Source organism: Saccopteryx leptura, chromosome 5 (assembly GCF_036850995.1).
Source record: "Saccopteryx leptura isolate mSacLep1 chromosome 5, mSacLep1_pri_phased_curated, whole genome shotgun sequence".
Lineage (NCBI taxonomy): Eukaryota > Metazoa > Chordata > Mammalia > Chiroptera > Emballonuridae > Saccopteryx > Saccopteryx leptura.
The window spans coordinates 59,535,924-59,560,156 of NC_089507.1; the positions used below are offsets into that span (position 1 = coordinate 59,535,924).

The window sequence follows — 24,233 nt, forward strand, 5'->3', positions numbered from 1 at the left end:
AGGGAGAAGGATTGTTTTGTTTGTTTTCAAAGCATTTATCCGATGAGTACTTTATAGAGTAGGTGGAGTCATAGACTTACCTGCAGCTGCATTCACGCCCACCTCCTTTCTTCCACCCTCTGAAAAGGAGGCCTTTCTTTGGTCTGTCCAAGGCTAATAGCTCCTTCTGTCTTTTTGAATATACACCCCCTTTTTCTCCTAGGAATTTTTAAAAATTATTTAAACTCTTCTCGTTTTAAAAATCATTCCTTGAGTCTATACTTGCCTTGAGTTTCTACAATACTGGAGAGATGAAACATCCTCTTACCCTTTTAATTATTTCTCTCTCTGTCCTTTCACAGCCAGGGGCCTTTAAAGGAACTTTCATTCTAATGACTCCACTTAAATGGTGTGGTACAGGTCACCCATATCTTAATTTCTAAGTGTAGTGAGCCGTGTTCAGACTTTATTTGTCCTCTCTACTCTTTCAATGACTCCCTTCTTGAAAGTTTCTTCCCCCAGCTTCCCAGCCATCACACTTCTGTTTCTTATTCTACCTTTGTATTATTTCTTCTTGGTCACCTTTGCTAGTTTTTTCTTTTTTCATTAAATGTTGGTGCTCTCAGATCCTTGGCTACTTCTGCCTTATCCTTCATGTTTTTCCCAAATAAATCAACTAAGTTCTGATTTCAATAACCACGTATATGTGATGACCCCCAGGCCTCCTCCTGAGCTGCAGAACTATACATTGGGCTGTTGACTGGACTGCACCTATCCAAACCTGAGCCCATTAGAACCCCCCACACCTACTCTCCTTATTGTGTTCTATGAGGGGCATTACTCATCCCCCAAAACAGGTCCCTGGAATACATCTGAGATACTTGCGCCTACACAGGTCTCAAATCTGTCATCTCCACAGCCTTGATTCAGCCTCTGATCATCTTGTCCTGTGATCATTGCCATGGTTTTCCAGCTAGACCCCAACTCTCCTTCTTTGCCTATCTGACTACTCTCCAAACTGAAGCTAACGTAATCTTCCTTATACCCAACATGGTGATGCTTCTATCGTGTTTAAAACTTGGCAGGGATTCCCGCTGCCTTCCATTCAAAGGACAAGAATCTAGACTGTGAGTCTGGCACAAAGGTATATGTCCACTTGTATACCTGAGCACTGCTGCTCTGTCCCTGGGTAGCCTCAGCTTTTGCCAGGCCCTTGCACCTTTCTTCGCCTCGCTGCTTAGGCCAGGAGTACATTAGCTAAGCATGCTCTGACTCACTTCCCAAGACAATATTTAAGTGTTGCTCTTAGGTGAATCTTTCCTTTACATTTCATATCACCTATACCACACATGTTTTTCTTTGAATTATCTGAGTACCTAAACAAACTGATCTGAGTGATAGCTATAGTATTTTTCATATCACATATGTCTGTCTCCCTCTGTTAGACTTAAAAACCCCTTAAAGCAAAGACCAAGTTGATTTAATTTTTCTGCCTCTACCGCCTGAAACAGTACCTGACACAGAGCATAAGAAATTTTGGGGGAGTTAAGTGAATGAATAGATAGTAAAGATTAGGGAAGTTCAACAGTTGAACATTTTTGTAGCATGACTGAGCTTAGTAGTGCTCGGAGTTTCTGAATTCTCTTTCCACACAAGGTTGCCATATAAAGGATGAAATATTTGGGATGAACTTAAACTAAATAATTATTATTTATCCAAATTCAAATGTAATTGGGTATCTGGTATTTTCATTTGCTAAATCTGGCATCTGTAACTACAAGGCCATTTAACTTTGTATGATTTTTAAAAATTTAATTTAATGGAGTGACATGGGTCAATATAATCATACAGGTTTCAGGTGCACCATTCTGTAACACATCATCTGTACATTGCACGGTGTGTTCACCATCCTAAGTCAAGTCTCCCTCCATCACCACATTTTAACTTTAAATCCTCTATTAAATTGGGTACACTGGAGGTAGTGGCGGATACCTCAGAATATCTGTTATTCTTAGGGCAAAGAATAACTCTGGCTCTTCAACTGTGAAAACAGAAAGTACAGAGTCCTTTGAAATGTTGGAATCAAGGAAACAACTCAGTTGAGCAGCCAGAGAATAAGATTACTATTCCGACACCAACTGTGAACATTGTAAAGAATAGGCTTCCCTGCTCCCTTGGCTCACTGTTGACTTTCTCTATTGGGTTTTTTCCCCCTTAGCTTGTGACCAGTCCTGTAAAAGTTGTGGCCCCGATAGTCCCAAATGCCTTACCTGTACTGAGAAGGCAGTATTGCATGATGGCAAGTGCCTTTCTGAATGCCCTGGTGGATACTATGCTGATGCCACTGGCAGATGCAAAGGTAAGATACGGGCCATTGTCATTGTCATCGTCGTTGTCATCATCATCTATACTGGATATGCTGCTTACTTGGGAACTTGTGTGTTTGATTGGAAAATGTTGAATTAAGAAATATTGAATTAAGGAAATGTTTTCATTAGACTAATGTATTTGGTATGGGAGTACGAGTCATGGGTGGATGCTGGGGGACAAAAATGAGTAAATAAAGGACTCATACATATCAATCATCAATAGAGATCATCTTGTCCTTTTGAAATGCTAAGAACATCTTTAAGACCTTCATAGAGTTCTTTTGCACTTGTAATCCATCACCAGCTTAGGTAATAGGTATGACAGAATCATTCCTTATTGGCATTTATAAACACATACAGGGGTGGGCAAAAGTAAGTTAATAATAAAATGATGATAAATAATATAATAATAAATAAACAAACGATACAAGAATAAAGTCTGTGTTTTGCATACTCATAACTGTAAACCTACTTTGCCTGCCCCTGTATTTTGGCAGCTAAACACACCACAAAAATAAAATAAAAAAGGAGACCCAGTTTGATAGCATGTAAAACTGAAGTCTGTATCTCTTGAAAATTTGGTTTCATGTGCTATTTGTATAGTATATTGTTCCTTTCAGACTTACATAACCTAAACAATGAAAACATTCCCATTTGAGTCTTTATAAATTCCAGTTTGTAGATGCTCGACTTGCATCTTTCCTTTTGAGCCCCTCTGGGAATGTGTTGCTGCCTCGATCAACCCTCCTCTCTGAGGCACATACACGTTCTTACTTCTCCCTAGTGTCTGTTAGGGGCAGGATATTGAGACCTGTCCCTCATTTTCTTCTTACCTCTCCTTTGTCTTTTAACCTCTTTACTCACCCATTGTTCATCCGTTTTCCTCAGCATTCTGCTCCCAAGGGTCTTATCTTCTCCCCTCTCCCAGCTCCTGACTGTTGTCCTCTGGAACCTTCTATTTGTGTCTCATCCTGTCCTTTAGGACAGGCCACAGTACCAAGTACCATCTGTCTCTTAGAGTCAGATATCCCCACTATTAACACCCAGGACCAAAGGAGGGATATGTGTGTATGACATTATAATATGTAGCAGTCAGATTCTTAAGTGTAATTCTTTCACAGTCTCAGGATACCCGCTCTGGAAGTACCTTATATGATCGGTGAGCCCAGCCTCTCACTGTGCATATGCCAAGGCAGCTTGGCCTGGAGATACCACACTTGTTGAAGAGCACAGATAAATTAATAGACGAGACAGTAGAAATTTCACTGCTTCCACCTCGCAGACTATGAACTTTCCCTCATCCCTATTCCGGCGGGGAATTTTAGGTTCAGACGGACCTAGGGCTAAATTCCAGACTTGTTACTAATTAACTCTGTGATCTTAGATAAATTTTTTAACTTCCCAAGACTTCAAATTTCTTCATCTGTAAAATGAGGTTAATGATGCCTACCTACCTCATAATATTCCTGTGAAGATTAAAAGTGATAATGTGTATGAAACACTTAATACAACCGCTACATAAAGGATGGGTAGTAAATAATAGATAGAACACAGATAACAGATGGGTAGTTGGGCTTTGTGGGCAGATCTGGTGCTATCAGCACCCCTAACGCATCTTTGCTTCGGATGTGAGAGCCGGAGCCGGGTTGACGGCCTTAGAGGAGAGGCTCTGACACAGGGGCGCCAGCCAAAAAACAGGCTCGTTAGTCACTCGATTGATTCTTCTGTGTTTATCTCTCTCACTCTCGTCCTCAGTTTGTCATAACTCGTGTGCCAGCTGCTCCGGACCCACAGCCTCTCAGTGTGTCGCCTGCACCCACCCCTGGGCCCTGCGCCAAGGCCAGTGTCTGCCCGGCTGTGGAGAGGGCTTCTTCCCTGACCACGGGGTCTGCAGAGGTATCGTTGCTGCCATCCATGTTTCAAAAGACCTTCCCAGCATACGGGCGTGGATTGAAGTTGCTTTTCAGTTTACCTTTTCTTTGGTATATCTATGGCTGTGCATACGTTATATGCTTTTTCTTTTCATTACCAAGAGATCGTCTGAAAACTCATGTTTGAATATTTGTGGCGATGATGACACCCGTATGTTCCTGACCTTTTTGGCCATCCTTGAGAGCAATGTCATTGTCTTGACTGCGCATTAAACCACCCTTATTTCCTCCTTTTTTCTATTCTTTTAGCAATGTTTCTATTCTTTTTGCCAATGTTTTTCTAGTCTTCATTTTGTTTTTCCCTGAAGAACCTGTTTGTGTTAATGGTCCTGCTGAGCACACTGAGAGTCCCTAGGATGACTCTGGGCTGAGCAGAGTGGGAAATCTCAAATAGCTGTTTGCCCAGAAGGCTCTGGGCTCCTCAGGAGGGCGGCATCATTTCAGCCATTTGATACGAGCACATTGGGAGCAAACACTCCAAGTGAAATTAACTTATATTTATTTATGCACAGGGCACCTTAGAGAAGAGCTTAGGAGTAGTTACAAGCAGAATGTTTTTAAAACAAACAGCTGCCATAAATATTAAGGAAAGGAAAATGTAGTGAGTCTTTGATAAAACAGGGAAGTTGATGGGATGAAAATGTGGGCCTGAGGTGATTCAAGGACTCTAGTTGGCTCTGCTTTTCACCAGTCACCAGGGTGGCAAGAAGCAGCCATGGATTGGGAAGTTCCTGTGACCGCTCCAAAGGGGCCTCTTCCTGGCTCAGAAAAGCACAGAAACCCTAAAAGGAATTGTTGCCTGGACCCTTATATACACTGCTCACAAAAATTAGGGGATATTTCAAAATAAATATGAAGCAATAAAATATCCCCTAATTTTTGTGAGCACTATAGTAGGTGGTAAATAGCACAATGGACAATAACACAACGGCCATTTTTGCAAAAATATAGTAATGGCCTTTATGTGACTGGTACTTAAAATCTTCAATAAAAACAGAGGACATAGTATTAAATCGCCATTCAGTGACTGTGTTTCTCTGGAGAATCAAGCCAATAGGGTCCTGAGAGAAAGGACTAGTTAACCTCACCCTCACTCTGCCCCTTACAGATGTTATTATTATCACCCTGTGATTTGTACAGCACACTAGAATAACAATGTTCTGGAACAATGTCTCTGGCGAACTTCTCTAAGTGGTTTTGATTTAAGGATGGACTCCTATTGGTTGCAACAAATACATGATCTTTGGATTGTTTTCTGCTTTTTATTCCTGTTGGCAGCCTGTCATTCTTCCTGCCTAACATGTGTGGGTCCAGAGCGCTTTCGCTGTACCCAGTGTAAGAAGCCAGAGGACGGACTGCAGGTTGAGCAGCTGCCTGGGGCAAACATCACCGCTGGCACGTGCCGGTCCCCATGCAGAGCCCAGTTTTACCTGCAGAACACTGGGCTGTGTGAAGGTGAGTGAGCACGATTTGAGAAATTGTTAGGTATTTGCTTCTAAAGAGACCCTGTGAGGCAGAACCTCAGGCAGGAAGAGCTTTGTTTCCACGTAAGGATGGTTCCAAGGATGCTTATGGCTGACTCAGAAGACTGATGTGCCAGCGAGGGCCCCCCGCTGGGGTCCTCCTTCCTTTTGTGAATCACAGATGATCTGAGAGATCTGGTGCCTTTACACCACTGTCCCCAAAGTTATACTCAGTAGTTCTAGTCAGGAATTCTTTAAGAGGTTGGTATGGGGAGCTAAGAAAGACTTAGTACTCAGTGTAGAGTTCTATTTATTATTTCTTCTAATTTGTTACTCTGAATGTGATTGGTTCCTTCAAGGCAAAATTTGGACTTCTGTCAAAATTTAGAAATGATTTCTGTCATTTCCTTGGCATATTGTCTATAGGAAATTGATGCCATCCTGAATAGTTTGGCTTAATTGCTAGATCATCTATGCGTGGTGAGGAGATGAAGGGAGATGTATATATATATATAATCTCTTGGGAGGTAAGAGAAGCTCCTCTCTGCTCCTACAGGAAGTTGCCTTGCTGTTGGGTGAATTATTTGTCTCCCAAGCTACCTGAAAAAAATTATTACTCATATTTCCCATTGTAAACCTAACATATGTATCATTAAAGAAAATTTAAATGTAGAAAAAAGTACAAAAATAATGTGCCCACTACCTACCACCTAAATCCAATTGCCTTTACCATTTTGCTATAAAATATCTGAGGATTTTTTCCTATACATTGCTTTGAGTTTTTATTTTTACAACATAACTCTAAACATGCTGCAGATGCAATTTTGTATCCTGCAGTCTCGCTTATTAAAGTGGCTTCCTCACAGGGAAATGTGGGATGTCAAGGTTAGGTTAAAAGATTTTGGATGCAGTGAGTCATATGGCATAGTAGGAAGCAGGCAGAATTAGAATACGGGGACCCCAGGCTAGACACTTAAGCTCTCTGAGCCTTTGCGTTCACTGCGCTAGCATAGGGATAATTTTCTTTCACACTGGCTTTTTGCCAAGGCAGAAGGATTTTAGGAATGTGAAAGTGCTTGGCAAATTGTAAAGCCCCCATGCTCAGTTGGTATAAACTTCAGTCCATATACTCATGTTCAGGAACACCATAGGGATATAGAGGTAGCTTCCTGCTCCCCGGGAAGCACCAGAGCCCCTGGGGGGTTTACATTGGTACCTAGAAATTGGGGGAGGGTTCCTGCTCTCTAGACACCTTGGTGACTGCCGTGTGTGCATTGCCCACATTCTCTGCGGTCCCTTACCCTCCCCTCACTGTTTCCCTAACCGCTTGTGAACTGCGGGGATCTGTGTGGCTGCTGAGACTGCCAATGCCTTCGGAAGGCACATCCCACACAGCCTTCCCCTCTGAGTGCAGGGGAAATCTGCCCAGGCACAGTTGGCTTCTTTCTACAGTTTTGAGCACTGCATTAAAAACGAAATAATTACCATTTTAAAAGTTATGTTGTAAATAAAGATTACAGTAACTAGGGTTATTCAGCCAGAAAATAATGTTACTGGTGGTTTGGTATACAAATCGTGAGCCAGGCACTGTGAAGTGTGCAGTATTTGTCTACTCACTTAGATCCTGATACCAACCTTGTGGGGTCCAGTGGCCCAACTAGAGAAGAAGACAGCCTGGAAGAGGTTAAGGCTGGAAGGGAGTCATGTAGCCAGCACAGAATGGGGTCCAGTGGAGGCATGAGTCAGCCTGACTCCAGTGTCTGTGCTCCAGCCCAGGGTGCTACTCCATTATGGCTGCTGGCGGGGCAGAAGCACAGTGTGCTGAGGCTGCAAGATTGTGACATCATAAAGTGACAAAGGGGTGTTTTCTGGGAATTCCTTTATACAGACATTTTAAAAAAGGATTAGAGTCTAATCCCTCTGGAATGGTTTAATTGTGGTCCCAGGTGAATGGACTAGACTGACCTCTTGAGTCCTTGCAGCCCCATGATTTCATGCTAGTTAATATAATGTTATTAGGTATCACACACATCGCTGTCTGCTCCCATTTATTACCAAATCCCTGTGCAATCTCTGCTAGATAGATTGTTGTGCTCAATTTATAAGCGATGAGAATGTTGGCAGAAAGAGGTTAATTGAGTTGCCCAAGATTCCACTGGGAAACTGAGTGCAACCACCAATTGTGTCGAACCCTACCTGAGTATTAAGTGTGTTGATTGATGTATTTCCTGTCACTCATCCCCTGTCTCTGGAAACCTTTCTGCCTTCCCAAAATCGGTTCCATTTTCCATTCTGCTGAAGTGTTGTCTGTGAAGTCAGGTCTGGGAGCGCTGTGAGGTTACCTTGGGCTCCTCACACATTCCCAGAAATATCCTTGACTCTTTGCACAACATTTAGAAAGGTTGGAGTTTGTCTGTATGTGGCATTAGGAATTTATTTTATGGCACCTTTGATCTCAGATGTTTTTATATAAAGAGGAGAAAACAACTGTCTTCTGGGAACTCTCCCTCTTCCTTTCTGTGAGACTGCAGCACGGAGTGGTTAGAATGTTACTGCAGCTAATGAAAGTGAGGAGCAGATGCATTAGAGGAAGAAGCAATTTACTCAGAGTCTGAAATGGTGTCAGGTTTATTATAAAGATTTCCATTCTGACTACAAGACAAAACCCGGCATTACCTACTGGAAGATGAAGCAAAAATTTGAGATATTTGACTATAATCCAAGTCTGTGATTGAAGGATGAAAAAATAGAAAATTAACAAACAGTGACAAAAGAGAACACTATTAGTAGCTGCAAGAGAGTCTATCTTTGTTCATTTCCTCTACAAATGTTTATGAAGTGCCCACTGGGTGTTAGGCATTGTCCAGACACTGGCAGAATACTCATGAGTGAGTCAGATGAAATTCCTGCTCTTGTGGAATTCATATTATAGCGAGAGAAACGGATAGTAAAGAAATCAATGAATAACAACAGCAGCAAAACTCAAGGCACACACTTGGCTAGTGTTCTGAGCTATGATGCCCACACAGGGTAAGGGGGGGGGCGGGGGGGGGTTAGCTGGCCTCCAAAGCGGGAGTGCTCTGGCAAGGTGGGACAGCCCCCTGAATGTGATTGTCCTGTGTTTTTGGCTCATTCTTCAAAATGAACTTGGGAACTTCAGGAGATGGAACTTTGATATCATGCATCCTTTTTTTTATGTGTTGTCAAAGTGTGGCTGGAATTGCCAGTACAAAGGAGAGTCTGTTACTAATTGTGAGATTCTTTAAAGGCATTTGGTAGTTGACCAGATTTGTTTATGTTTATTAAATATTAACAGTTAAGATTCATTAAAAGAAGGATTTATAATAATTTTATCTAGAATAGATCCAACAAAATCCAAGAAACATGCATCAACCCTCTTGCCAAAACAAAACAAAATAAAACAAATTACAAGTCAGTAAAAACCCATGCCCTCTAAAACAACATCAAAATAGCATCCTGTACTTTCTCATCTATCTTCCCCACTCCTTTTCCATGCCCCTCTGAGAGCTGGGTCTGGCCACTCTGCTGCACTCCGGGTTAGTGGCCATTTATCGGGTGGTGCCTCCCAGTCAGTGACTGTGCAGCCTGTGCCCGTGGCAGCCCAAGTGGATGGACAAGCAGAGGACCAGGAGGCCTCTCCTCTCTCTCACTAAGGCCCCTGGCTTTGGGTCACATTGTTCAACTCAGTCTCAGATTCTCTTTCCTTTTTTATTGAGGATTTTTTTCTCTCTCGTGAAGGATTCAGCTATAGTGAGGATTTAGCTGTTATTGAGACCTCTAGAGCGGAGCTTCTCTCTGCGGTCCCCTGGGGATCTTGTTGAGATGCGATCCAAATGGAGTAGGTCGATCCAAATGGAGTAGGTCGATCCAAATGGAGTAGGTCGGGCAGGGCCTGCGTGTCTGGTTCTGACAGGCCCTCAGGCCAGGTGGCTGCTCCTGGCCCATTGATCGGAGATTAAGGAAAGCCTCTTAATTAAAGAAGGGAAAGCACATCACCTTATCAGGTATGCTTTTTCTAAGGAAAGCAGTTTTAGAAAAATCCCATTTTTATTCTCATTGCCAGCATTATACACATTACAGCAACTTAAAAAAAAATAAGAAAAAGCTCTACTATTAGGTTACCCAGATTTAGCAAATAAAAATATAGAATGAGGAAATAAAAACATCAGGTGGGGCAAAAGTAGTTTTACAGTTGTTTGTATGGAAAATAATACAATAATTAATAAATAATACAAGAATAAACTCTGTTTCACATGCTCACACTGTAAACCTATGTCTCCTTCACCCTCTATTTTGCAAATTAAAAAAATGATTCTTTTTCAGTATAAGTATGTCTCATATGTTGCCTGACATACTCTAAAATATAATTTATTGTTTAGCAGAAATTCAATTTTAACTAGGTATTTTCATTTTATCTGTAAATCCTACCTGTGACCCCTCTATCTTGAGAGAATCTTTTTTACACACACACACACACACACACACACACACACACACACACACACACACACACAGAGTGTGTTATAGTTTTTCAATTCCTTACAACCAAAAAGTTTATTGGAGGTCCTCTGAATTTACATTTACTCCCATTTTATAGATGAAGCAAATGAGGCTTAGAAGGAACCAACTAAAGAATAATGTAGCCGTGGAGGATCCTGGATCTAATAGAGGACACAGTTGCTTAAGAAATATTTTCTTCTTTCCAAGCCCAGATGCTTTGTTCTTCATTTCGCACGTAGAGCTTTACAATTGAATTTCAGGCCAGGCCATCTCAATTAATGATGCAGTTCAATCACCATGTCAACCATTTGGCAGTGGTGCCCAGGAAGGGAAATGAACATGATCAGGATGATTAGTTTAGCCACATAATTGCCCCGATTCTGTGGCAAATTGATGGATTCTTTCAATTCCCACACAGTTCAGCAGGAGGTTCAAAATGATATAATTTTGAAGACGTTACGAGCTTTATTTTAAAAATGAACTCTGTCCTGCAATAATGAATTTTACTTACATATTTCCTAATGTATTATGTCAGTGAAACTGCTTCAAAAAAGAAGGCAGGGGGAGCGAACGTTTGGGGGCCCCTCCCCCACCTCCGCAGCCTTCCCATTGTCAACCATTGCACTTTGGGCCGGTAAACATGGGGGAAAGTTTAGCAACTAAATTTTCCCAAGCCTCATTTTCCAGCCTTGACGATAGCATTATTGCCTTTCTTAAGCTAGTTCTTACAGTCTAGGGCAAAATTCCACAAAATTAATATAGGTTCGATATTCATTTTTACATTTTTCCCCGTTTCATTGAGATATAATTGACATATAACATTATATTAGTTTAAGGTGTACTACATATTGATTTGATTTATGTATGTAGTGAGAAATGATCATCACCACAATAAGTTTGGTTAACATTCATTGCCACATACAGTTACAGTTTTTTTGATGTGTGATGAGAACGTTTAAGATTTATTCTCTTAGCAACTTTTAAATATACAATACGGTTGTGTTAACTATAGTTACCACACTGTGTATCACATCCCCAAGACTTATTTATCTTATGACTGGAAGTTTGTGCATTTTGACCACCTTCACTCATGATTCCTGCCCCCTGCCCCCCCCCCCCCCAGAACCTTATGATTAAGCCATCATAGCCCATGGTTGTCTCTCAAATGTTTGATTGTTCAAGCTACTGTCTTTGTTCTCAGTGGCTCCCAGTAGTTGAGTGTGTGCCAAGGGCTGTCAGTGGCCCCGAGGGGAAGGTCTCAGGCAGCACCCAGATGCAGGCTGATTGGAAGCTGGGCCTTCAGGCAGCAGCTTTTATTTTATTTTTTATTTATTTATTTATATTTATTTTTTAATTCATTGTATTTACATAGATTCTAGGGTCACCCAGAATGCATCCCCCCTCCCCCTATTCCCCTCAACATCTGCCTTGTCCCCCTCCCTACAGCGCCCCCCCTTCCCTTCAGGTTTATCCCATCCTATCATCCCCTTTCCCTCTGTCCTCTTTTCCTAGGCAGCAACTTTTAAAGTTCTAAGGATGCCTCTTTGGGGGGTCACTGAGAGATGATGGGTGTTTTTATGTTCACTCCCTCTGAGCCCAAGAGGGACAGCCGGTTAACAGCTGTTCTCTGTTTGCTTCCGTCCTGTTGAATCTAGGAACTCAAGTCCCACTGGCCACCAGAGCCAGGCTGTCAAGGGCTGTGTCCTCTGGGTGGCGGCTGCAAAAGTCATGCTTTAGACATTACATGTACACCAGTTTTATCCAGGGAGGCACCAGGAACCTGGAGCAGGGTAGAGGGAAAGCTGAATATAGTGTTCGCCAGCTTCCCAGGTCTCAGAAGACAGACGATCACAGGCAGTCTTGTTAAATTACAAGTCTGACCTTCAGGCTACAGTTGGTGTTTTGTTTTTGTTTTTTAAAATTATTTACTAATTGAGTTTTAGAGAGAAAGTATAAGGGGAGAGAGAGAGAGAGAGAGAGAGAGAGCAAAGAACATCAATTTGTTGTCCTCTGCAGTGTCACCATTTTGGATGGGAACAACAATTTTTAAAAAAATAATTTTTTAAATAGCATTCATTGGGTGATTGTTGTATGTGTCCTGACCAGGGATCGAACCCACAACCTTGGTGTATTAGGCCAATGCTCTAACCAACTGAGCTACCCAGCCAGGGCCAGGCTGTAGCTTTTAAGATTCACAAATACGTCTGTTTCAGGGAAAGTCTGGGAGACGAGCATTTCTGACTGCTGCCTCTGCACTGAGTCTCGGAGGAGTAACCCCTACAAGTATTTACAAAACCTTGAAGAACTGCTTCTTTGTTTGCTCTAGTCTTATGGATTGTGTGGGTGCTGGCCCCCATTGACTTTAAGAGCTACAGTTTTGGGGACCAATGCCTCAGGTCCAAGTCCCAAAAGTTGAGGCACTAGATGTTGGGTCTAAATCCTTCACTCTTCGGGGAGAAGCTGGGAGTTGGGAGTTCCCTCGGATTGTATGTTGCTGTCCTGAGGGACAGGGTATATGGCCACAGTGCCTCGGCCTTTCCTACCCATGTCCTTACGGGTTTTTCCTCCTTTGCTTGTTGTGTAGGAGGAACTGGCTAGAGTCTAAATTCTCTCAGAGGGAGCTGTCCCATGTGTGTCTGTGGGAGGAACTGAGTTCAGGAGCCTGCAGGGTCACCATTTTGGATGGGAACAACAATTTTTTTTAAAAAATAAGAAATTCACTAATTATTTTGGTCAATTAATTACCTTGCTTTAGGGGAATGGGCGGAAGTATATTGTGAGTATTTTGATCTATTTAGTTGTTGCTAAGACTCACCAAAGGCCTTGAGGCAAAGAGTTTCAATTAAAGAAATTAATGGGCGTGAGTCTGCCTGCTCAGCTTAAGAACATGTTACTATTTATGAAGTTGGGGTTCCCTTACAGTAATTGAATAAAAGACATGGCTTCTATATTAAGCACTGCTCTTGAATGTGCTCCCTAGAGTGCCAACATCAGCTATACAAATACATGTCTTCTGGTAATGTGCCATCTTCTTCCCTTGCTCCTTCCTGCTTTTATAGCATGGGCGTGCTAGGCTTTAGGAATAGAAAGATAACCATGCCTTAAGGGAAGCGTGATCAAGTAGGGGAGACTCACATCTGAACAAGTAATTAAAAGAACAGGATACACGCTGGAATGGCAGTAGACACAGGGTGCAGAAAGAGCCCAAACAAAGGAGACTGGCCCTGTCTGGCAGACAGTGTATGAGGAGGGATTTATAGAGGGAAAACTTGACATCGTCAGGCTGTCAAAGGATTAATAGGAGTTCATCAGGGGACAAGGTGGGAAAGGGTATTCTAGGCTAAGGGAGCAGCAGGTGCAAAGGCATGGTGTGTTTGTAGAAGTACAGTGTATTTGGTATTCCTACAGTGTAAAGGCCAAAGCAGTAAATTGTGGGGACTGATACTGGAGACATGGGGTGAGTCATGTCATGAAGTGCTTTATGTGCTGTGCTGAGGAGCTTTGAGTTGACACGATTGGTATTGGAGAATCATTAAAAGATGTCACAGGGGAAAAAGAAGGAAATCTCACCTTTTGTGGTGGCATGGATGGACCTGGAGATTATTACGCTAAGTGAAATAAGCCAGGCAGTGATCTCACTTATATGTGGAATCTAATAAACACAATAAACTGAGGAGCAAAATAGAAAAGAGGCGGGGTCACAAGGAAAAGATGGACTGCTGTCAGAGGGAAGAGGGAAGAGAGGACGAGACCAAAGAAGGTGAAGGGATTAGCCAAATTATATACACATAACACAGATACAGATCATGGGGTAGCAATTCCTAGAGGGAAAGGGGGGATGGAGGGGAGAAGGGGCGCAAAGGGGTTGAAACAGGTAGAAAAGAGACTTGCATGGGGCATGGGGCCACGATGCAGTAGGTAGAGGGTGTTATAGTGAATGGGATGCTTGAAACCATGTCAATAATTTCTTTTTTAAAGTACAGGCAGACCCAGGGTTATGAACAAGATAGGTTCTGTAGGTTTGTTCTTAAGTTGAATTTGTGTGTAAGTTGGAACAGGTACATTTACCTGTTAGATTTAACTTAGAAAAAAAAGATGTCATAGGGGAATAATTTGGTCAAGTAGCATTTTATAAAGATCTGTGTGGTGGTTGTATGTCAGGCAAGTGGGAGAAGCAGAGTGGGGATGGTTAGGAAGCTTTTACACAAATCCGTATCATGAGTAGGGCTGGGGGTGGTTAAGTTGAGACAGATGTGGCAGAGATTTGAGAAGGAAAAATCAATATATCTTGGCTGTGTTATGGCGATAGACAAGGCTAGGGTTTTCAGCATGAGTGTCTTGGTGAAAGGTGGGCTACAAAAGAAATGCAGGGGATACATAAGGAAGGCCAGATATGGGAGAGGATATGGGGTTGAAGGTGGCTGGTAAGTACAGCTTGGGACAGAAAGAATGTGATGTCATAATTCATGCTTAGATGTGGGCTAAGCCTGGAAGTAGTAGTGAGTAGTTCTGTAGAAATTTGGAGTATGAGATACTGATAAAAAAAACACCATGTAAAAATATCCCTTAGGCAGTTAGATTTATATGATTGGAGATCAGGGTAAAAGTCAGAACTGTACACATAAATATAGGACTCACCAGCATGTAAGTCATCATTAAAGCTATGGATAAGTTTGCCCCAGAGTGAGAAGAAAAGGTTAGAGGGTGCAATTTTGGGTGCAATTTACATCCAATATTCATGAGATTCATGTAAATCGAGAAAGACTCAACAAAAATTATCACAGAGATAGGAGAATTAGGAAAGTTTGCTGCCAAAATTCCAGGGAAAAGAGGTGATTTTTACTCTTGAAGCATTCTCAATATATTTAGTTACATCATGCTCATTAAGAAAAGAAAAAAGAATGAGAATAAAGGAAAGGAGGATGAGGGAAAGAGGGAGATGGATTTTATTTGACTTCACTTGTTTCAGTGTTTGCTTCTGATGACAGTACTTTTCTGGTATATCTTAGAGCAGGTCCTCAACTCCCAGGCCATTTGGTACCGGTCCGCAGAGTAAGAATAAATAACTTACATTATTTCCGTTTTATTTATATTTAATTCTGAACGATGTTTTATTTTTTAAAAAATGACCAGATTCCCTCTGTTAAATCCGTCTAAGACTCACTCTTGATGCTTGTCTTGGTCACGTGATACATTTATTCGTCCCACCCTAAAGGCCGGTCCGTGAAAATATTTTCTGACATTAAACCGACCCGTGGCCCAAAAAAGGTTGGAGACCACTGTCCTAGAGGGTTTTCACATTTACATCATAATATGGGAAAAGCCTGCCTCAAAATTGTCATGACATGAAAACCCAGGAAATTTTATACGATATGAAACTAGGGAGGCTGGACTACTCTTTATATCATTAAAAGGGGGAAAAATGAGGAGGGGAGAGGAGGGAAGGAGAACAAAGAAAAAAAAAGGGGGAAATAATAAATTATTACTGCTTTTTTTTTGTGGGGTGTTTTACCCTTTGTTTTTTGGTTTTTTTTTTGTTTTTGTTTTTGTTTTTTTTGTTTTTTTGTTTTTTTGTTTTTTACTTTTTACTCTTTATTAATTCTAATTAGTGCTATCAACAAGACCACCCTCAGATGCCAATAAGAAAGAGGAAATCGAATATTATGGATACAAAAGAAAGAGAGGTAACACAAATAGATGTGGAAAAATCTATGGAGAAAAGACTTAACATATTGGAAGCCTTGGAGCTAAATGACAGAGAATTTAAAATAGAAATCTTAAAAATACTCAGAGATATACAAGAAAACACGGAAAGGCAATATAGGGAGATCAGAAAACAACTCAATGAACACAAAGAATATATTACCAAGGAAATTGAAACTATAAAAACAAATCAAACAGAAATGAAAAACTCAATTCACGAGCTGAAAAACGAGGTAACAAGCTTAGCTAGCAGAACAACCCAGATTGAAGATAGGATTAGTGAAATAGAAGACAAACAACTTGAGGCACAACAGAGAGAAGAAGAAAGAGACTCAAAAATAATAAAAAATGAGAAAGCCCTACAGGAATTATCTGACTCCATCAGAAAGAATAACATAAGAATAATAGGTATATCAGAGGGAGAAGAGAAAGAAAATGGAATGGAGAATATACTCAAACAAATAATAGACGAGAACTTCCCAAGCCTGTGGAAAGAACTAAAGCCTCAAATTCAAGAAGCAAACAGAACACCGAGTTTTCTTAACCCCAACAAACCCACTCCAAGGCACATCATAATAAAGATGACACAAACCAATGACAAAGAAAAAATTCTCAAGGCAGCCAGGGAAAAGAAGAGTACAACATATAAAGGAAGGCCTATTAGATTATCATCAGATTTCTCAGCAGAAACTCTACAAGCTAGAAGAGAGTGGACCCCAATATTTAAAGCCCTGAAAGAGAGGAACTTTCAGCCAAGAATACTATACCCATCAAAGCTATCCTTCAAGTATGAAGGAGATATAAAAACATTCACAAATACAGAAAAGATGAGAGAATTTATCACCAGAAAGCCCCCACTCCAGGAAATACTAAAGGGGGTTTTCCAACCAGATTCAAAGAACAAAAGAAAACAACACCACAAGTAACAGCTCCACCAAGAACACAATAAAACCAAACTTAAACTGTGACAACAAAGGAAAAAAAAGGGGGGAGAGAATGGAGATTAACAGTAGCAAAGGACGATGAAGTGCAGAAATACTTATAAGATAGGGTACTACAATGAATATGGTAGGTACCCTTTTCATTACTTAATGGTAACCACCCTAGAAAAAACCACCACAAAAACACATGACTTAAAAAAGGTAGCAACAGAGGAAAGAAGTATGGAACACAAACAAACAGAAACAAATGATAGAAAAACAAAAGAGAAGAATCAAACTAGATACAAAACTAACAGAAAGCAATTTATAAAATGGCAGTAGGGAACCCACAAGTGTCAATAATTACACTAAATGTAAATGGATTAAACTTACCAATAAAAAGACACAGAGTAGCAGAATGGATTAAAAAAGAAAATCCAACTATATGCTGCCTACAAGAAACACATCTAAGCAACAAGGATAAAAACAAATTCAAAGTGAAAGGCTGGAAAACAATACTCCAAGCAAACAACACCCAAAAAAAAGCAGGTGTAGCAATACTCATATCTGATAATGCTGACTACAAGACAGAAAAAGAACTCAAAGACAAAAATGGTCACTTCATAATGATTAAGGGGACACTGAATCAAGAAGACATAACAATCCTTAATATATATGCACCAAACCAAGGAGCACCAAAATATATAAGACAGCTACTTATTGACCTTAAAACAAAAACTAACAAAAATACAATCATACTTGGAGACCTCAATACTCCGCTGACGGCTCTAGATCGGTCATCCAAACAGAGAATCAATAAAGATATAGTGGCCTTGAACGAAATACTAGAACACCTGGATATGATAGACATCTACAGGACACTTCATCCCAAAGCGACAGAGTATACATTTTTCTCTAGTGTACATGGAACATTCTCAAGAATTGACCATATGTTGGGCCACAAAGACAATATCAGCAAATTTAGAAAAATTGAAATTGTACCAAGCATATTTTCTGATCATAAAGCCTTGAAACTAGAATTCAACTGTAAAAAAGAGGGAGAAAAACCCACAAAAATGTGGAAACTAAACAACATACTTCTAAAAAATGAATGGGTCAAAGAAGAAATAAGCGCAGAGATCAAAAGATACATACAGACAAATGAAAATGAAAATACGACATATCAGAATCTCTGGGATGCAGCAAAAGCAGTAATAAGAGGAAAGTTCATATCACTTCAGGCCTATATGAACAAACAAGAGAGAGCCGAAATAAACCACTTAACTTCACACCTTAAGGAACTAGAAAAAGAAGAACAAAGACAACCCAAAACCAGCCGAAGAAAGGAGATAATAAAAATCAGAGCAGAAATAAATGAAATAGAGAACAGAAAAACTATAGAAAAAATCAATAAAACAAGGAGCTGGTTCTTTAAAAAGATCAACAAAATTGACAAACCCTTAGCAAGACTCACCAAAGAAAAAAGGCACAGGACTCAAATAAATAAAATCCAAAATGAAAGAGGAGAGATCACCACAGACATCATAGATATACAAAGAATTATTGTAGAATACTATGAAAAATTATATGCCACCAAATACAACAATCTAGAAGAAATGGATAAATTCCTAGGACAATACAACCTTCCTAGACTGAGTCATGAAGAAGCAGAAAGCCTAAACAGACCAATCAGCAGGGAGGAAATAGAAAAAACTATTAAAAACCTCCCCAAAAATAAAAGTCCAGGCCCAGACGGTTATACTAGTGAATTCTATCAAACATTCAAAGAAGACTTGGTTCCTATTCTACTCAAAGTCTTCCAAAAAATTGAAGAAGAAGCAATACTTCCAAACACATTTTATGAGGCCAACATAACCCTCATACCAAAACCTGGCAAGGATGGCACAAAGAAAGAAAACTACAGACCAATATCTCTAATGAATACAGATGCTAAAATTCTAAACAAAATACTGGCAAACCGAATACAACAACATATTAAAAAAATAATACATCATGATCAAGTGGGATTCATCCCAGAATCTCAAGGATGGTTCAACATACGCAAAACGGTTAACGTAATACACCATATCAACAAAACAAAGAACAAAAACCACATGATCTTATCAATAGATGCAGAAAAGGCTTTTGATAAAATACAACACAATTTTATGTTTAAGACTCTCAACAAAATGGGTATAGAAGGAAAATATCTCAACATGATAAAGGCCATATATGATAAACCATCAGCCAACATCATTTTAAACGGCAAAAAACTGAGGACTTTCTACCTTAAATCAGGAACAAGACAGGGTTGTCCACTCTCTCCACTCTTATTTAACGTGGTGCTAGAAGTTCTGGCCAGAGCAATCAGACAAGACAAAGAAATAAAAGGCATCCATATTGGAAAAGAAGAAGTAAAGGTATCACTTTTTGCTGATGATATGATCCTATACATCGAAAACCCGAAGGACTCCACAAAAAGATTATTAGAAACAATAAACCAATACAGTAAGGTCGCAGGATACAAAATTAACATACAGAAGTCCATAGCCTTTCTCTATGCCAACAATGAAATATTAGAAAACGAACTCAAAAAAATAATCCCCTTCACGATTGCAACAAAAAAAATAAAATACCTAGGAATAAACATAACAAAAAATGTAAAGGACCTATATAATGAAAATTACAAAGCATTGTTAAGGGAAATCGAAAAAGATACAATGAGATGGAAAAATATTCCTTGTTCTTGGATAGGAAGAATAAATATAATCAAAATGGCCATATTACCCAAAGCAATATACAAATTTAATGCAATTCCCATCAAAATCCCTATGAGATTTTTTAAAGAAATGGAACAAAAAATCATCAGATTTATATGGAACTATAAAAAACCCCGAATAGCCAAAACAATCCTAAGGAAAAAGAATGAAGCTGGGGGCATTACAATACCTGACTTTAAACTATATTATAGGGCCACAATAATCAAAACAGCATGGTATTGGCAGAAAAATAGACACTCAGACCAATGGAACAGAATAGAAAGCCCAGAAATAAAACCACATATATATGGTCAAATAATCTTTGATAAAGGGGCCAACAACACACAATGGAGAAAAGAAAGCCTCTTCAACAAATGGTGTTGGGAAAACTGGAAAGCCACATGCAAAAGAATGAAACTCGACTACAGCCTGTCCCCGTGTACTAAAATTAATTCAAAATGGATCAAAGACCTAAATATAAGACCTGAAACAATAAAGTACATAGAAGAAGACATAGGTACTAAACTCATGGACCTGGGTTTTAAAGAACATTTTATGAACTTGACTCCAATGGCAAGAGAAGTGAAGGCAAAGATAAATGAATGGGACTACATCAGAATAAAAAGTTTTTGCTCAGCAAGAGAAACTGATATCAAAATAAACAGACAGCCAACTAAATGGGAAATGATATTTTCAAACAACAGCTCAGATAAGGGCCTAATTTCCAAAATTTACAAAGAACTCATAAAACTCAACAACAAACAAACAAACAATCCAATAAAAAAATGGGAAGAAGACATGAATAGACACTTCTCCCAGGAAGAGATACAAATGGCCAACAGATATATGAAAAAATGCTCAGCTTCATTAGTTATTAGGGAAATGCAAATCAAAACTACAATGAGATACCACCTCACCCCTGTTAGATTAGCTATGATCAACAAGACGGGTAATAGCAAATGTTGGAGAGGCTGTGGAGAAAAAGGAACCCTCATTCACTGTTGGTGGGACTGTAAAGTAGTACAACCATTATGGAGGAAAGTATGGTGGTACCTCAAAAAACTGCAAATAGAATTACCTTATGACCCAGCAATCCCTCTACTGGGTATATACCCCAAAACCTCAGAAACATTGATACGTGAAGACACATGTAGCCCCATGTTCATTGCAGCACTGTTCACAGTGGCCAAGACATGGAAACAACCAAAAAGCCCTTCAATAGAAGACTGGATAAAGAAGATGTGGCACATATACACTATGGAATACTACTCAGCCATAAGAAACGATGACATCAGATCATTTACAGCAAAATGGTGGGATCTTGATAACATTATAAGGAGTGAAATAAGTAAATCAGAAAAAAACAAGAACTACATGATTCCATACATTGGTGGAACATAAAAATGAGACTAAGAGACATGGACAAGAGTGTGGTGGTTACCAGGGGTGGGGGGAGGGGGGACAGGGGGAGGGTTGGGGGGGAGGGGGAGGGGCACAGAGAACTAGATGGAGGGTGGCGAAGGACAATCTGACTTTGGGCGAGGGGTATGCAACATAGTTTAATGACAAGATAACCTGGACATGTTTTCTTTGAATATATGTACCCTGATTTATTAATGTCATCCCATTACCATTAATAAAAATTTATTTAAAAAAAAAAAAAAAAAAAAAAAAAAAGGGGGGAAAAGAAGTAGTAGTGTTAGCTGTCTGAAATTTAAATAGAAAATAGAATGAACACAAATTAATAATGTTTTAGGTAAATCATTTACTGTCATCAAGTTGGCTGGACTTTACAACCATCTAAGGACACTTTTAGTGCCAGTACTTTTAGTACTTAAGCAGCTCAGTTCTGCTTCTTTGAAAATATATTTAGCCATCAATTGGAAAGCCACTGTCTAAAACTGTAGAACTAGTGGAAAAATGATTCATAGACCTTCCTCCGTATCTCTTTCATATGTAGTTTGTAATGAACTTACCCTTCCTTGAAGGATCTTAGATTTCAGACCAGAAGTCTTGCTATGAAATCAGCTTCCATGGAATGACCAAGCCTCATAAAAGTCACTGAGATGATGGAGACATTTCCACAACCAGCACAGAACTGAAGTTTTATAAGCTGGTTTTAAAGACACAGATAGAGATGCCTGTGCTAACAGAAACAGAGCATGTAGAGAAAAGGGCACTTGGAGAGGGTGGTCCCCAGCTTATCCTTTCCCCTCTGTGCCACATGGCAGCTGCCTGGCTCATTGGCTACTTGGTTCATAAACATTCCAGTGAAGGCAGTTCTGACGTCTGCCACGGCGATGTTCACTGGGGTGTGTTTCTACAATCCAGTGGGTGGCAAGGGGACTTTCTCCTGGGATTCTTGGTCCATCAGCCTTTCGACTCTTTTGTCCTCTTTGCGTTCCTTTTTAGAATTCAATACTATCTTTGTTCTCATTGAGCCAGGTTATCACATTGACTTTGTGACCAAATGGAATGAAATAAAATAGGCTCTGTGCTCATAATACATTGATTTGTATCTCTGATTTTCCATTTCAGAATGATATGCTTTAATTTCCTATTTTTTAGAGAGGTATAACAGGAAGAAGTAGGGATTTTAGCAATCTTGTAAAGTCTAATATAAACATATTAGTATTACCAAAAGTGTATTTAAATAGAAAATATTGTGTTGCTTCTCATTGCTTTCTCCAGATTACCCTGGAAAGCTTGTGTTGACAGTATAATTAGCTGTTATTGAAGCATTGCCACCTGACTTTCCACTATATGCTGTTTCATTTTTGTGTTAAACATGTCTTAAATAATGGCTAATGTGTACCCTTCTTTTATAATATTTGCTTAAACTTCAATTTACTTGTTTTTTTTTTAACTAAAAAAAATTTAGAGGCTTAAAACAATACATATTTATTGTCTTACAGGTCCATAGGTTAGAAGTCAGACAGGGGTTTTACTGGGCTAAAATCAGGGTGTCAGCAGGGCTGCCTTCTTCTGGGAGTTCTAGGAAAAAAGTCTGTGTCCTTATCTTTTCTAACCTCTAAGGGCCACTTACACGACCCCTTCCTCCATCTTCAAAACAAGCACACAAGGATCTCTGATCTTGCTTCTACATCTCTTTTTCTTTTCTTTTTGCAATTTTTTATTGAATTTTTGGGGTGACGTTGGTTAATAAAATCGTACAGGTTCAGGAGCACAGTTCTACAATACGTCATCTGTATATTGCATGGTGTGTGCACCCCCCAAATCAAGTCTCCACCTCCCCTTGCCCCCTACCCCTCCGACAGTCCCCACACTGTTTATATTTTAAAGATGAAATCGTTTTGCAGTGATTCTGAAAATACTTAGGAAAAAATTTCTGTGACTTGTGCTAAGAAAGCTATTAACAAGGCCATTTAGGGGGAAAAAAGAAGTTATTTTTAAATTGCGATTCTCACTCTGATTTTCATATAGTAATAAATACTGTTACACAGATATAAAGCTATACAGTGTATTCAGGGATAATAATGAAAATATTTACCAAGGAGGAAGGCATGAGAACTGCCCCTTCAGAATAGGTACTGGCCTTAGATCAGGACAAGGTCCTGGGACTTCCTGGTACCGGTGTTAACCCCTTAGGTGCTGGGTTATAGATGAGTGGGAGTGCGAGGCTCGGGCCACGGCTGAGGGGAACACTAGAAGGCTTTGGACAGCAGCCACAAACCAGCCATATAACAAGGGTTTAACACTGTAACACCCGGTACTGCTGGACCAGGGCATCCTTGCTTATTTTAGCCCCATGCATATCCAAGATTGTAGGGGACCTTTTTGTTGGGGCATGGTAGAAATGGAGACCGCAGAGGTGTAAAATCATATCCGGGTCTTCCAAGTTGTTGGTTTGTGAGTCTTCTGGGTATTTGATACAGGTAACAGAGGAGGCACAGAGGAGACTTTGAGTGGATCGTGTCCATTGGATAGAAGGTGCCCTTAAATACAGGGGGCCATCTACATGGGTAAGAACCAGTTCTTACTGTTGCATTGCCAGTACCTAGCTCCCATGACAGTCGGTAACATGTGAATGAACGACTGGAGGCGAATATCAGGCTGTATCACGGTCTAAGTTATATTGTATATTATCACTCAGGTGTGGTAAGGCTAACAGATTAGCACACAATTGCTGTTGAGCACATAGCTTGTTAGTCCCAGTCCCCAAGAGGAGAGGGCACAGCACTGCACAGAGGGGCCACACAGGGAAGCCACAGAGCAGTCAGGAGGCAGAGGGGATGAGGGGGAGACGCAGGAAAGAATAAGTGAGGCAGGGTGAACAGGTTAAGGATTGGCTAGTTTGAATAATTTCAGTGGGCTGTAGGGTGTAGGGGCTCTTTCTCGTTGTCTGGTACCTGGCATTGGAGTGATTGGGGCAGGAGGATAGTGGTCCTGAGTGTGAACCCTGATAGAGGATGTGAGGGGTGTATGGACTTTAGAGTGATTAGTGTGCATACAAAAGACATACTCACAGCCTAGTCATGTACCATCTCTAGAACTCAGCTAACTCTGAGAGGTGCAGTCTCTCCAGGACCACCAGGGCCTCGATGTCAAAGTATCAGGAATACAGAAA

General features: G+C 40.3%; 1 protein-coding gene across 2 annotated transcripts in view; it reads left to right on the forward strand.

The window, feature by feature from the left end:
- FRAS1 (Fraser extracellular matrix complex subunit 1) overlaps positions 1-24,233 on the forward strand; it is a 513,532-nt gene that overhangs the window by 261,274 nt on the left and 228,025 nt on the right. For both annotated transcript variants that reach the window (XR_010751479.1, XM_066384281.1), the window contains exons 16-18: positions 2,198-2,338; positions 4,104-4,244; positions 5,558-5,734. Coding sequence is in view for 1 of the 2 variants with exons in the window: in XM_066384281.1 (XP_066240378.1) it covers positions 2,198-2,338; positions 4,104-4,244; positions 5,558-5,734 (459 nt within the window). In the remaining variant the exon portion in view is untranslated. The remainder of the gene's footprint in view (positions 1-2,197; positions 2,339-4,103; positions 4,245-5,557; positions 5,735-24,233) is intronic.